Below are 13450 nucleotides of genomic sequence, written 5' to 3' on the forward strand. Positions count from 1 at the left end.
GAAGAATTTAAGGAATGAGAAGGAACCCAATGTGGCATGATCTTCTAACATTCTTAAGGTAAAGGCTGACAATCACTGATGGCGGTCAGTTTGGCAGTGCCTGTTTTTACTTATTCCAGCAAGTCCAATACACTACGGTTTACAGTGCTTCAGCGCACTGATGCATCGTACACCTTGCTTAAAGTACATTTACCCTGTGTCACTTTCTGAGAAAGAAACCTACACTTGAAAGACATCGCAGTCGATTCACGGCCACTTAAAGGCAGAACATCTGGAATAGGAGCTGACTTCTAACATTGACCTGGCCTGAGAGACTGGGTGGAAGACAAGGTTATGGTTTTAGCTCTCCTTTACGTTGAGTGTGCTGAGGCTAAGTGCTGTCTGTGCCGCTTGCCTTGGAGTGCAAAATCAGCACCTTCTCAAGTCAGGATGGCCGAGCGGTCTAAGGCGCTGCGTTCAGGTCGCAGTCTCCCCTGGAGGCGTGGGTTCGAATCCCACTTCTGACAGCTTATCTGTAATTATGAGGTTTCGTGGCACGTACTAGAAAAGTCAAGTGTGCTCCAGGTCACATACAGGCCCTGTTGTCACTTGAACTGTCTCTGTAAAAATAGCTCTTGTGCCAACAGGGTAAAAAGAACCAGTTCATGCCGTTTGTACATTACAGTTGACACGCTGCAACGCTTTATGCTAATGGATGCAGCAAGCCACAGTTTGGTGGAAGCGCCTAGAACCCAGTGTTTCTGTAATGAGCAGAAACTATGCTATACCCACAGTCGGCAATTGAAACGCTTTCACCTGAGGTTCCAACGAGAACCCTGGACCATATAATCTGAAACACACATCACTGGATAAAAAGTCCAGAGAGTGTTCCATTACATCTCTCAAGGATTTACTGCTTTTGTTCATTCGTGATGCAGTTTATGTACATGACGTTGTCATTAAGATGATGCATACCAATGACATCACACCGCAGTACCATTGACACGGTGGTTAATGTTGTCAAAATGCAAGCTTTGCTGACAAACCTTTTTCAGCTTTTGCTAAGAGCTGCGTTTGAAATTGTTTGCCATTAGCTACCCTTTTGAATCGGTGGGTTGTTATGTAAGAAGGTGTTTCAAGATAGTCTCTTCTCTGCACGCCTTGGTTCTATGGTGTAATGGTTAGCACTCTGGACTTTGACTCCAGCGATCTGAGTTCAAATCTCAGTAGGACCTGTTTTGCACTGGGTGTTAAATTTGAGTCACACAATCCGGTGCAATCAGCCAGGCTCGTGGGATTTTGTGTAAACTACTGTGCAGCAATCGCTCTTCCAACTCAATTAGGAAAATCCCAGTCTAACCAGTTCAACACATACCAAGTCAAAGTACTTCTTTGCACTGATGCGAAACTACGATCACCTACTAAAACTACATCCCCCTAAAACTACTGACAATCACTGATGGCGGTCAGTTTGGCAGTGCCTGTTTTTTACTTATTCCAGCAAGTCCAATACACTACGGTTTACAGTGCTTCAGCGCACTGATGCATCGTACACCTTGCTTAAAGTACATTTACCCTGTGTCACTTTCTGAGAAAGAAACCTACACTTGAAAGACATCGCAGTCGATTCACGGCCACTTAAAGGCAGAACATCTGGAATAGGAGCTGACTTCTAACATTGACCTGGCTGAGAGACTGGGTGGAAGACAAGGTTATGGTTTTAGCTCTCCTTTACGTTGAGTGTGCTGAGGCCAAGTGCTGTCTGTGCCGCTTGCCTTGGAGTGCAAAATCAGCACCTTCTCAAGTCAGGATGGCCGAGCGGTCTAAGGCGCTGCGTTCAGGTCGCAGTCTCCCCTGGAGGCGTGGGTTCGAATCCCACTTCTGACAGCTTATCTGTAATTATGAGGTTTTGTGGCATGTACTAGAAAAGTCAAGTGTGCTCCAGGTCACATACAGGCCCTGTTGTCACTTGAACTGTCTCTGTAAAAATAGCTCTTGTGCAACAGGGTAATAAGACCAGTTCCATGCCGTTTGTACATTTACGTTGACCGCTGCAACGCTTTATGCTAATGGATGCAGCAAGCCACAGTTTGGTGGAAGCGCCTAGAACCCAGTGTTTCTGTAATGAGCAGAAACTATGCTATACCCACAGTCGGCAATTGAAACGCTTTCACCTGAGGTTCCAACGAGAACCCTGGACCATATAATCTGAAACACACATCACTGGATAAAAAGTCCAGAGAGTGTTCCATTACATCTCTCAAGGATTTACTGCTTTTGTTCATTCGTGATGCAGTTTATTGTACATGACGTTGTCATTAAGATGATGCATACCAATGACATCACAATGACTCTGGATCAGGCAGTTTCAGACAAACCTGCTGATGACACAATTAAGACTTTAAAGAACCAGAATTAACCCTAGGCAGTCTAGCTTGACAAGACCTTGTAACATGCTCAAGTTGAAGAGTGACAATTACGGATGCTCGTCAAATTGGCAGTGGCCGTATTTACGTAATCCCTGGCTTGTACTTGAAATGACAAACTGAAATTGCAAATTGCAAGTTTTGCTGACAAGCGCTGGGTTAAAGATATGTTTCAAATTGTTTTTAAACTAGCTACAGTTCTGATTCAGGGGGATTTTACGCAACAGAATGTTCTACGAGAGGCCCCACACCCCTACCTGTTGGTTCCATGGTGTAATGGTTAGCACTCTGGACTCTGAATCCAGCGATCCGAGTTCAAATCTCGGTGGGACCTCGTTTGTTGCGGGTGTTAAATTTAAGTCGTGCAATTACCCAGGCTCGTGGGATCTTGTGTGACCTGCTGTGCGGCAATGGTTGAGGAAAAGCCCAGTCCCACGACTTCAACATGTACCAAGTCAAAGTACTTCATTGCATTCATGCAAAACTACGACCACCTACTAAAACTACTCTGCGTCTCGCGTAGACACATATAGTGAGAGAGATATCGCAACGCCAGTGCGCCCCAAAGTCAAACCATGACGTACGGTGGTTGCATTGTGTAATGGTTGGCACACTGGACTATGCATCGGAAAGTTTCAGACAAGCCTACTGTTGACTCAGTGAAGAATTTAAGGAATGAGAAGGAACCCAATGTGGCATGATCTTCTAACATTCTTAAGGTAAAGGCTGACAATCACTGATGGCGGTCAGTTTGGCAGTGCCTGTTTTTACTTATTCCAGCAAGTCCAATACACTACGGTTTACAGTGCTTCAGCGCACTGATGCATCGTACACCTTGCTTAAAGTACATTTACCCTGTGTCACTTTCTGAGAAAGAAACCTACACTTGAAAGACATCGCAGTCGATTCACGGCCACTTAAAGGCAGAACATCTGGAATAGGAGCTGACTTCTAACATTGACCTGGCTGAGAGACTGGGTGGAAGACAAGGTTATGGTTTTAGCTCTCCTTTACGTTGAGTGTGCTGAGGCTAAGTGCTGTCTGTGCCGCTTGCCTTGGAGTGCAAAATCAGCACCTTCTCAAGTCAGGATGGCCGAGCGGTCTAAGGCGCTGCGTTCAGGTCGCAGTCTCCCCTGGAGGCGTGGGTTCGAATCCCACTTCTGACAGCTTATCTGTAATTATGAGGTTTCGTGGCACATACTAGAAAAGTCAAGTGTGCTCCAGGTCACATACAGGCCCTGTTGTCACTTGAACTGTCTCTGTAAAAATAGCTCTTGTGCAAACAGGGTAATAAGAACCAGTTCATGCCGTTTGTACATTACAGTTGACACGCTGCAACGCTTTATGCTAATGGATGCAGCAAGCCACAGTTTGGTGGAAGCGCCTAGAACCCAGTGTTTCTGTAATGAGCAGAAACTATGCTATACCCACAGTCGGCAATTGAAACGCTTTCACCTGAGGTTCCAACGAGAACCCTGGACCATATAATCTGAAACACACATCACTGGATAAAAAGTCCAGAGAGTGTTCCATTACATCTCTCAAGGATTTACTGCTTTTGTTCATTCGTGATGCAGTTTATTGTACATGACGTTGTCATTAAGATGATGCATACCAATGACATCACACCGCAGTACCATTGACACGGTGGTTAATGTTGTCAAAATGCAAGCTTTGCTGACAAACCTTTTTCAGCTTTTGCTAAGAGCTGCGTTTGAAATTGTTTGCCATTAGCTAGCCTTTTGAATCGGTGGGTTGTTATGTAAGAAGGTGTTTCAAGATAGTCTCTTCTCTGCACGCCTTGGTTCTATGGTGTAATGGTTAGCACTCTGGACTTTGACTCCAGCGATCTGAGTTCAAATCTCAGTAGGACCTGTTTTGCACTGGGTGTTAAATTTGAGTCACACAATCCGGTGCAATCAGCCAGGCTCGTGGGATTTTGTGTAAACTACTGTGCAGCAATCGCTCTTCCAACTCAATTAGGAAAATCCCAGTCTAACCAGTTCAACACATACCAAGTCAAAGTACTTCTTTGCACTGATGCGAAACTACGATCACCTACTAAAACTACATCCCCCTAAAACTACTGACAATCACTGATGGCGGTCAGTTTGGCAGTGCCTGTTTTTACTTATTCCAGCAAGTCCAATACACTACGGTTTACAGTGCTTCAGCGCACTGATGCATCGTACACCTTGCTTAAAGTACATTTACCCTGTGTCACTTTCTGAGAAAGAAACCTACACTTGAAAGACATCGCAGTCGATTCACGGCCACTTAAAGGCAGAACATCTGGAATAGGAGCTGACTTCTAACATTGACCTGGCTGAGAGACTGGGTGGAAGACAAGGTTATGGTTTTAGCTCTCCTTTACGTTGAGTGTGCTGAGGCTAAGTGCTGTCTGTGCCGCTTGCCTTGGAGTGCAAAATCAGCACCTTCTCAAGTCAGGATGGCCGAGCGGTCTAAGGCGCTGCGTTCAGGTCGCAGTCTCCCCTGGAGGCGTGGGTTCGAATCCCACTTCTGACAGCTTATCTGTAATTATGAGGTTTCGTGGCACGTACTAGAAAAGTCAAGTGTGCTCCAGGTCACATACAGGCCCTGTTGTCACTTGAACTGTCTCTGTAAAAATAGCTCTTGTGCAAACAGGGTAATAAGAACCAGTTCATGCCGTTTGTACATTACAGTTGACACGCTGCAACGCTTTATGCTAATGGATGCAGCAAGCCACAGTTTGGTGGAAGCGCCTAGAACCCAGTGTTTCTGTAATGAGCAGAAACTATGCTATACCCACAGTCGGCAATTGAAACGCTTTCACCTGAGGTTCCAACGAGAACCCTGGACCATATAATCTGAAACACACATCACTGGATAAAAAGTCCAGAGAGTGTTCCATTACATCTCTCAAGGATTTACTGCTTTTGTTCATTCGTGATGCAGTTTATTGTACATGACGTTGTCATTAAGATGATGCATACCAATGACATCACACCGCAGTACCATTGACACGGTGGTTAATGTTGTCAAAATGCAAGCTTTGCTGACAAACCTTTTTCAGCTTTTGCTAAGAGCTGCGTTTGAAATTGTTTGCCATTAGCTAGCCTTTTGAATCGGTGGGTTGTTATGTAAGAAGGTGTTTCAAGATAGTCCCGTCACTGCACGCCTTGGTTCTATGGTGTAATGGTTAGCACTCTGGACTTTGACTCCAGCGATCTGAGTTCAAATCTCAGTAGGACCTGTTTTGCACTGGGTGTTAAATTTGAGTCACACAATCCGGTGCAATCAGCCAGGCTCATGGGATTTTGTGTAAACTACTGTGCAGCAATCGCTCTTCCAACTCAATTAGGAAAATCCCAGTCTAACCAGTTCAACACACACCAAGTCAAAGTACTTCTTTGCACTGATGCGAAACTACGATCACCTACTAAAACTACATCCCCCTAAAACTACTCTGCATCCCTCTTGGATACATATAGTGAGATATCGTAAAGTTGCATGGATCCGTTTCGGGACGGTAGGGGGAAGCTGAGCTTCTATACAAACTGACACACGCAGTGAGCTTACCAGAAAGAGCGTCTCTAATCCAGCAACGCCAATGCGCCCAAAGTCAAGCCATAGCATACGGTGGTTGCATTGTGTAGTGGTTAGAGCTTTGGACTCTGGATCAGGCAGTTTCAGACAAACCTGCTGATGACACAATTAAGACTTTAAAGAACCAGACTTAACCCTAGGCAGCCTAGCTTGACAAGATCTTGTAACATGCTCAAGTTGAAGAGTGACAATTACGGACGCTCGTCAAATTGGCAGTGGCCGTATTTACGTAATCTCTGGCTTGTACTTGAAATGACAAACTGAAATTGCAAATTGCAAGTTTTGCTGACAAGCGCTGGGTTAAAGATATGTTTCAAATTGTTTTTAAACTAGCTACAGTTCTGATTCAGGGGGATTTTACGCAACAGTATGTTCTACGAGAGGCCCTACACCCCTACCTGTTGGTTCCATGGTGTAATGGTTAGCACTCTGGACTCTGAATCCAGCGATCCGAGTTCAAATCTCGGTGGGACCTCGTTTGTTGCGGGTGTTAAATTTAAGTTGTGCAATCACCCAGGCTCGTGGGATCTTGTGTGACCTGCTGTGCGGCAATGGTTGAGCAAAAGCCCAGTCCCACGACTTCAACATGTACCAAGTCAAGGTACTTCATTGCATTCATGCAAAACTACGACCACCTACTAAAACTACTCTGCGTCTCGCGTAGACACATATAGTGAGAGAGATATCGCAACGCCAGTGCGCCCCAAAGTCAAACCATGACGTACGGTGGTTGCATTGTGTAATGGTTGGCACACTGGACTATGCATCGGAAAGTTTCAGACAAGCCTACTGTTGACTCAGTGAAGAGTTTAAGGAATGAGAAGGAACCCAATGTGGCATGATCTTCTAACATTCTTAAGGTAAAGGCTGACAATCACTGATGGCGGTCAGTTTGGCAGTGCCTGTTTTTACTTATTCCAGCAAGTCCAATACACTACAGTTTACAGTGCTTCAGCGCACTGATGCATCGTAGACCTTGCTTAAAGTACATTTACCCTGCGTCACTTTCTGAGAAAGAAACCTACACTTGAAAGACATCGCAGTCGATTCACGGCCACTTAAAGGCAGAACATCTGGAATAGGAGCTGACTTCTAACATTGACCTGGCTGAGAGACTGGGTGGAAGACAAGGTTATGGTTTTAGTTCTTCTTTACGTTGAGTGTGCTGAGGCTAAGTGCTGTCTGTGCCGCTTGCCTTGGAGTGCAAAATCAGCACCTTCTCAAGTCAGGATGGCCGAGCGGTCTAAGGCGCTGCGTTCAGGTCGCAGTCTCCCCTGGAGGCGTGGGTTCGAATCCCACTTCTGACAGCTACTCTGTAATTATGAGGTTTTGTGGCATGTACTAGAAAAGTCAAGTGTGCTCCAGGTCACATACAGGCCCTGTTGTCACTTGAACTGTCTCTGTAAAAATAGCTCTTGTGCAAACAGGGTAATAAGAACCAGTTCATGCCGTTTGTACATTACAGTTGACACGCTGCAACGCTTTATGCTAATGGAATGCAGCAAGCCACAGTTTGGTGGAAGCGCCTAGAACCCAGTGTTTCTGTAATGAGCAGAAACTATGCTATACCCACAGTCGGCAATTGAAACTCTTTCACCTGAGGTTCCAACGAGAACCCTGGACCATATAATCTGAAACACATATCACTGGATAAAAAGTCCAGAGAGTGTTCCATTACATCTCTCAAGGATTTATTGGTTTTGTTCATTCGTGATGCAGTTTATTGTACATGAAGTTGCCATTTAGATGATGCATACCAATGACATCACACCGCAGTACCATTGACACGGTGGTTCATGTTTTCAAAATGCAAGCTTTGCTGACAAACCTTTTTCAGGTTTTGCTAAGAGCTGCGTTTGAAATTGTTTGCTGACATCTGAAAAGTGATGTAACGTGGGTCTTTTTTGGCTGATCAAAAATGAATGCATTTTAACATCTGGAGTCATCTAGGTAACTAGAGATGTGCTTGCTGTTATTGTCCTGTTGGAATACTAATGATGGTGCTAGATGGTAAAATCCACTACAGAGTACTGCATCTCCATTAAGTTGTATTTAAATTTTATTTAAATAATAGTAGTACTAAGTAAGTATACTAAAACATATTTAAAAATATTGAGGTAGTGATCTTTTATCTGATATACTTTAAGTGTATCATACATTAAATGCATGTTTTGAGTGTACCTGCTATAAATATACTGTTAAAGCATTGTATTAAAGGTATTTTTAAAAAAATAGAACAATGTTCAATTTTAAAATGGTTTAATTATTTATATTTCAATTTATCTTATCTTGTTACATAAGTGCACTTTTTAAAACAATATGTCTAAATGTCATTTAACTTTTACTAAATCTAGATTTTGTTTTTACAGCAAAGAACAAACATATTAGTAAATGTCTCATAGACAATATGCTTACAGATATAATAAAAATATGAATTTTACTTAACTAACGTTGGAAATGTTTTAACATGCTTTGTATGCTATAAGTATAACTTCAGTACAGAAAAGGGTGTATTCAGACAGCCCACAATACTGAGACAGAAAAAAATGAGCATGTAAAAACTCTTTTGACTGGTGATCATGTGTTTTAACAATATTAGCCAGCATAGACAGATTGAAAGAAAAAAAAAAAACACCCCATGATTATTCAAAGCATTATTAAGAAGCATCATCTCTTTTTAAGAAAGATGTACAAAAACTGATATCCACACTTCAGTAATATGTATTTTGATTTAGTAGAGTCTAGTTGTTGATCCCAAAATGTTCTGCGACCACTAAAAGTTGCAGTAATACCTTGTAATATTTATATTCCTCATTTTATATTTTAGCTGTACATTATTTACTCAGTTGTTTATAATGGAGCATCTTGTATCAAGCAGCATGTTCAGACTGATCGAAAATGAATGGTTTCTGTATCTTACTCATCACAGGTTATTACCATAGATAAATGGTAATAAAAGTTTCAAAGCAAGACCTGAGTTGGTTGTGTATTCCAAATTATCAAGTTTAAATGTAATAAATGTATTTTCCTATTACACTCATTATATTATCTTAATGCCTCCAACTGTGCATGCAGTATACAGTTCCTACAACACATACCTACCATGAAAAACCTCCTATGGATGGTTGAGTTAACACTAACACCACTGATCCTGGAGTTAAATTCAGTGTAACATCTGTTTTGTGCAGCTACTGTCTGTGTCTTTGTAGAACTGAGGGTGGAACTTACCTTGAGTGGCACTTGAGATTTATAGGTTTCTGGCTCCTCCCAGGTGAGCAGGAAAGAGGTTTTCATCACAGCCTTCACACCAAAGTTCTTGGTGAACACTGAGGGAAGGTCTGGATGATTATTTAATGTATGCGTTAATGTATTTGTGGATTTGACTGAGGTGATTTGAAGTTGGTGAGCTGGTGCACAAGATCTCTGACTATAGCAAGAGTAAACTGGATCAGTGAGCTTCCACAATCAAACTTCAAGGTTCGGAGGAAATCATCAATATAAATAACAAAAACTGTGTACTTGTACACATAGGTTTAGTTCCCTTAGCATAGATTTGTATTTGTAGAGAGGTTCTATACTTTTACTAAAACTGCATCTGTAGAATCTGCAGCACTTAATAATAAAAAAAGTTTGTGTACACTGCAAAAAAGATTTGTGCTTGTACAAAAGATTTGTACTCAGTAAAATTAGTATGAATGGCTTTGGTATGATGCCTGAATGTGATTGAAGTGTAGAACTTGTTCAAGATGTAGGATGGGATGGGTTCCTCTGTAACATCGGTGGGTTTAAATTATCTTTAATGACTCTGTACAATATAGCATTTGAACCTGAATTTTGAATCTGAGAAAAGAGAAACGAACCACCAAAAGAACTGCACAAACACTGGGAATAACCAATACAATAGTACAATTTGGAACATCCTGAAAAAGAAAGAAACCACTGGTGTACGGAGCAACATTTACATAATGGGTCAGTCAAGAAAACAACAGCTGATGACAGAAGCATTAAAAGAGCTGTGAAGAAAAACCCCAAAACAACAATCTGTGACACCAAGAACAACCTCCAGAGAGCAGGGGTGAAGATATCACAATGGAAGAAGTTGTATGGGCTGTTAATACTAAGATTAACCTTTACCAAAGTGATGGAAAGGCTGGTGTATGGAGGAAGAAAGGGTCTGCTCGTGATCCACATTTTGTCTGCTAATTTACAGAGAAGGGCATCTAAACTCATCAAGAGGAGCTTCAACATGCAACAAGATAATGATCCCAAAATCCATTTAGACTTTCCAAGTCAATCACTGGACCTTAATCCAACTGATCTCCCATGCCCGCTATATCCTGCTGAAAGAGCCACACTTATCAAATAAACTACTCAACACATTCTTATTCACATTCTCCTACTGCTTTATTTAGCATTTCACATACTGTATAAAGTCCTCTGTATATACACAATATACATTATACAGTTAGAGACAGTGCAGTGTTTATATTACAGTGTTAAAATGCTCAGGGCTAACTTGTACAGTTCACATTTTGCATGATGCATGGTGTAATGGTCCTGAAACCAAGACCCAAACTGTGGATTTGGAGAATCATTACATCCCTAATGAGGATCCAGTGTGTAGCTTCAAGACTGAATTCTCTGAGAACACTAACATTCCTTCATTGTCCGTCCATAGAGAAGCTCCAAATAGTTCTTGGTTTCATACCAGTGAACATGTGCAGAAATCTAAGGCTGAATGTCATTAATGTGGGTGCTTCTATCGATATCAAGCTTTAATGTTGTCGTGATGTAGTAAGCTGGTTTTATAGCCCATTGTGAAGTGAGCCATGATCAACAGCATAATAATTTCAGAACACACAGAAAAAGTCAGAATTACCACCTTCAACATGCGTTGGAAACACTCAGGACTGATGACATGTGGCAATGCTATTAGGCAAATCATCAAAGTTAACATGAGCCATTCTCGGGCTTATGAAAGGCATTTTCTTGTCTCATTTCTCCAAACCGACTCAGGCACTTTCGCTGCAGAACACCAGGAGTGTGTTTTTCCGAAGAGCTTCTACGCAGAGCTGATGGAATGACAACAGTATCACTTCAAAAAGAAATAAACAGATAAAGGCACTTCAGATGTGGCAGTGGGGTTCAGGTGGGAAGCACGTTTGACACTGAATTGGACCATAGAAGCTTTTTTCATAGAAGCGACTCTCACAGAAAACACTGACGTACTGTGTAGAGCAAGCACAATGCTGTCAGAAGGCACAAGATTCAAGATAAATCCGACCTGTGAATGAAGCTGTGGAACATGAAATGTGCAGTTATACAGTCAGAAGTGTTGACTGACTCAGGCTGATTCAATAAGAAGCTTCACATTGGTAAAACCAAACTGCTGATCCACATTTAGGATGTTTCTGAAAAGAAAGGGTCTCCACTGATGAAAAAACAACATCAAACAAAGAATTCTCTATTTCCATCAGATCATAATCTGTCATGGTACAGTATTGTAGGACCTTCCTCTCTGTTCTCATCAGTCTGAAAACATTTCACTGATGTAAGATGTAAGTCAAGGTGGGCAAATCTTTTCTACTTTCTATATTTCTTCTACCTGCCTAGAACGAACTAATGAATGAAGCTCTGTCCTAGTCTTAAGTCTCTTAAAATCTGAGAACTGATTCCGACTCTGTGGATCCGACCCAACAGGCTCCTCAGCCCAGACTTTATCCACTCTCAGCTGGAGTTTGAATTTAATCAGTGTCTGAGCAAAAGTTTCTCTGATAACAAACTGAGGTTTTTGAGCAGAATCTGAATCCTGATGGATCTCTGTGTTGATGTAACAGATGTAATAGTTTAAAATGGTTCAAGTTCCTGTGGTTAAAGTCTGTCTCTTAAAAAAAGTGGCCTTTGCAGAGTGAAGCAGTTTGGACTTGATTTTTTAAGGATGTCTTATCTATATAATCGTTATTGAAACTGTCCAAACCAGCCAGGGGTTTCACTCTTTATGTTGTAGCTGCTTGGTTAATCAGTAACACTTTATGATGAAGGTACAAAAATTATGATTATGAAGTATTATATGTAATAATTAAAGAACTTTTAGGGCAAGACATACAACAATTAGTAGCTCATGCCTTAATAAAGTACAATACATTTATATGAACATCATTAACGATGTTCATATACATGAATTAATGGTCATGTACCTTTACCATAAAGTGCTAGCAGGTAATCAATAAATTGTGAACAGAGAGTAAAGGCTGATTAAAAAACGCAGCATGTGTCCAGCTTTATCTAGCAGCTCTGCTATTTCATGTGTATCCACCTTCTTTAGTCTAGAGAAACTGGAACTTCACTACAGACAGTTTTACTGCACACAGCATAAAGAGATAAGTGTACATGAGATCATGTAGCAGTAATGAGAGTTGTACTGTCCAGACTCAGGCACCTGAAGAGTTAAAACATCAACAAATGGGAGTCAGATCAGAGTTGGATCACCACTGGCCAACTAGAATATTTTCTCTCCCTCTATATAAAAGTCCAATTTAACATCAACAGAACATGATGCATCCGATGCTCCAAAGTAAAACAGGAAGTCAATGTGGTATGGAGGGTTTCTGTGTTTAGATTTTAATCTGATTGGTTACGAGCTGGGTGAGCTGATGATGCAAGATCATCATCCCTTTTAAAAAAACTAACCTGCGAACAACACAGTCAATCAGTTTTCCTGGGTTTGGGTTTGGCGGTACCGGCATAAATACAGAAACACACTGATCAGCTCTATAAGAGCCCTGTCCACAGGTTGTAGCAGGCTGTGTTAATGACAGACTCCAGGTGATGATACATGGACACCAGCTGGGGAGGAGGACTGCTGCTGGGCTGCGGCTGTGACGGCAGCGGTTCCCGAAATACAACCTTCAGACTCTTTGGGAGGAAAAACATAGAAAAGCAACATTGCTGAGACGTTTGCACAGTTGTAACAGAATCTATATAATACAAATGCTATCAGTCTATTAACTCACTGTTTTTCCAGCCTGGGTGTCCAGAAAGACCAAAACAAAGCAGTCAGTGAACTTCTGGTTCAGAACAGCCTGTAACATAAAGACAGACATGGATTTACATTACAGTTACATCACATACTGATTTTCTTTATGAGGTAAAACATGAAGAGAAACACTTTTGTGATTAAATTGTACATTACTCTTGGTGGTGTACAGCTGACAGTACACCACAGTCAGAGCTATATATGAATTCCTGTTTGTTTTCTTTGAGTCAGGACCATAATGTTTCTTAACACAGAAACCAGCAAGAACTGAAATATTGTGAGATTCTGGTATGACCATTGATTATACAGTAAATATTTACAGACAAAGACTAGTGATGCTCTGCATCTTCTTGTTAACGATGCCCATGAGCAGACACAGTTATAAACACACTTGGATTGTGTATTGTCACTTGTATTGTGT

The 13450-nt window shown here is 41.6% G+C and overlaps 1 protein-coding gene and 10 non-coding genes across 14 annotated transcripts in view; 10 read left to right on the plus strand and 1 right to left on the minus strand.

The window, feature by feature from the left end:
• Positions 1 to 423: 423 nt before the first annotated feature.
• On the plus strand, positions 424 to 506 carry trnal-cag. Its single transcript has one exon. It is a non-coding gene; the product is annotated as a tRNA-Leu (tRNA).
• A 636-nt stretch (positions 507 to 1142) lies between these two features.
• Positions 1143 to 1214, plus strand: trnaq-uug. The gene has a single exon. It is a non-coding gene; the product is annotated as a tRNA-Gln (tRNA).
• Positions 1215 to 1783: 569 nt separating this feature from the next.
• On the plus strand, positions 1784 to 1866 carry trnal-cag. Its single transcript has one exon. It is a non-coding gene; the product is annotated as a tRNA-Leu (tRNA).
• An 801-nt stretch (positions 1867 to 2667) lies between these two features.
• Positions 2668 to 2739, plus strand: trnaq-cug. Its single transcript has one exon. It is a non-coding gene; the product is annotated as a tRNA-Gln (tRNA).
• A 749-nt stretch (positions 2740 to 3488) lies between these two features.
• trnal-cag lies at positions 3489 to 3571 on the plus strand. Its single transcript has one exon. It is a non-coding gene; the product is annotated as a tRNA-Leu (tRNA).
• A 637-nt stretch (positions 3572 to 4208) lies between these two features.
• trnaq-uug lies at positions 4209 to 4280 on the plus strand. Its single transcript has one exon. It is a non-coding gene; the product is annotated as a tRNA-Gln (tRNA).
• Positions 4281 to 4848: 568 nt separating this feature from the next.
• trnal-cag lies at positions 4849 to 4931 on the plus strand. Its single transcript has one exon. It is a non-coding gene; the product is annotated as a tRNA-Leu (tRNA).
• A 637-nt stretch (positions 4932 to 5568) lies between these two features.
• trnaq-uug lies at positions 5569 to 5640 on the plus strand. The gene has a single exon. It is a non-coding gene; the product is annotated as a tRNA-Gln (tRNA).
• A 756-nt stretch (positions 5641 to 6396) lies between these two features.
• Positions 6397 to 6468, plus strand: trnaq-cug. Its single transcript has one exon. It is a non-coding gene; the product is annotated as a tRNA-Gln (tRNA).
• A 749-nt stretch (positions 6469 to 7217) lies between these two features.
• On the plus strand, positions 7218 to 7300 carry trnal-cag. The gene has a single exon. It is a non-coding gene; the product is annotated as a tRNA-Leu (tRNA).
• Positions 7301 to 10355: 3055 nt separating this feature from the next.
• Positions 10356 to 13450, minus strand: part of szt2 (SZT2 subunit of KICSTOR complex) — a 71164-nt gene continuing 68069 nt past the window's right edge. For all 4 annotated transcript variants that reach the window (XM_026346126.1, XM_026346127.1, XM_026346128.1 and 1 more), the window contains 2 exons: positions 13007 to 13075; positions 10356 to 12908 (listed from right to left, as the gene is read on the minus strand). In XM_026346126.1, the coding sequence (XP_026201911.1) occupies positions 12765 to 12908; positions 13007 to 13075 (213 nt within the window). In that variant the 3' untranslated portion in view covers positions 10356 to 12764. The remainder of the gene's footprint in view (positions 12909 to 13006; positions 13076 to 13450) is intronic.

Source organism: Anabas testudineus, chromosome 4, assembly GCF_900324465.2.
Source record: "Anabas testudineus chromosome 4, fAnaTes1.2, whole genome shotgun sequence".
In the NCBI taxonomy this organism is placed as follows: domain Eukaryota; kingdom Metazoa; phylum Chordata; class Actinopteri; order Anabantiformes; family Anabantidae; genus Anabas; species Anabas testudineus.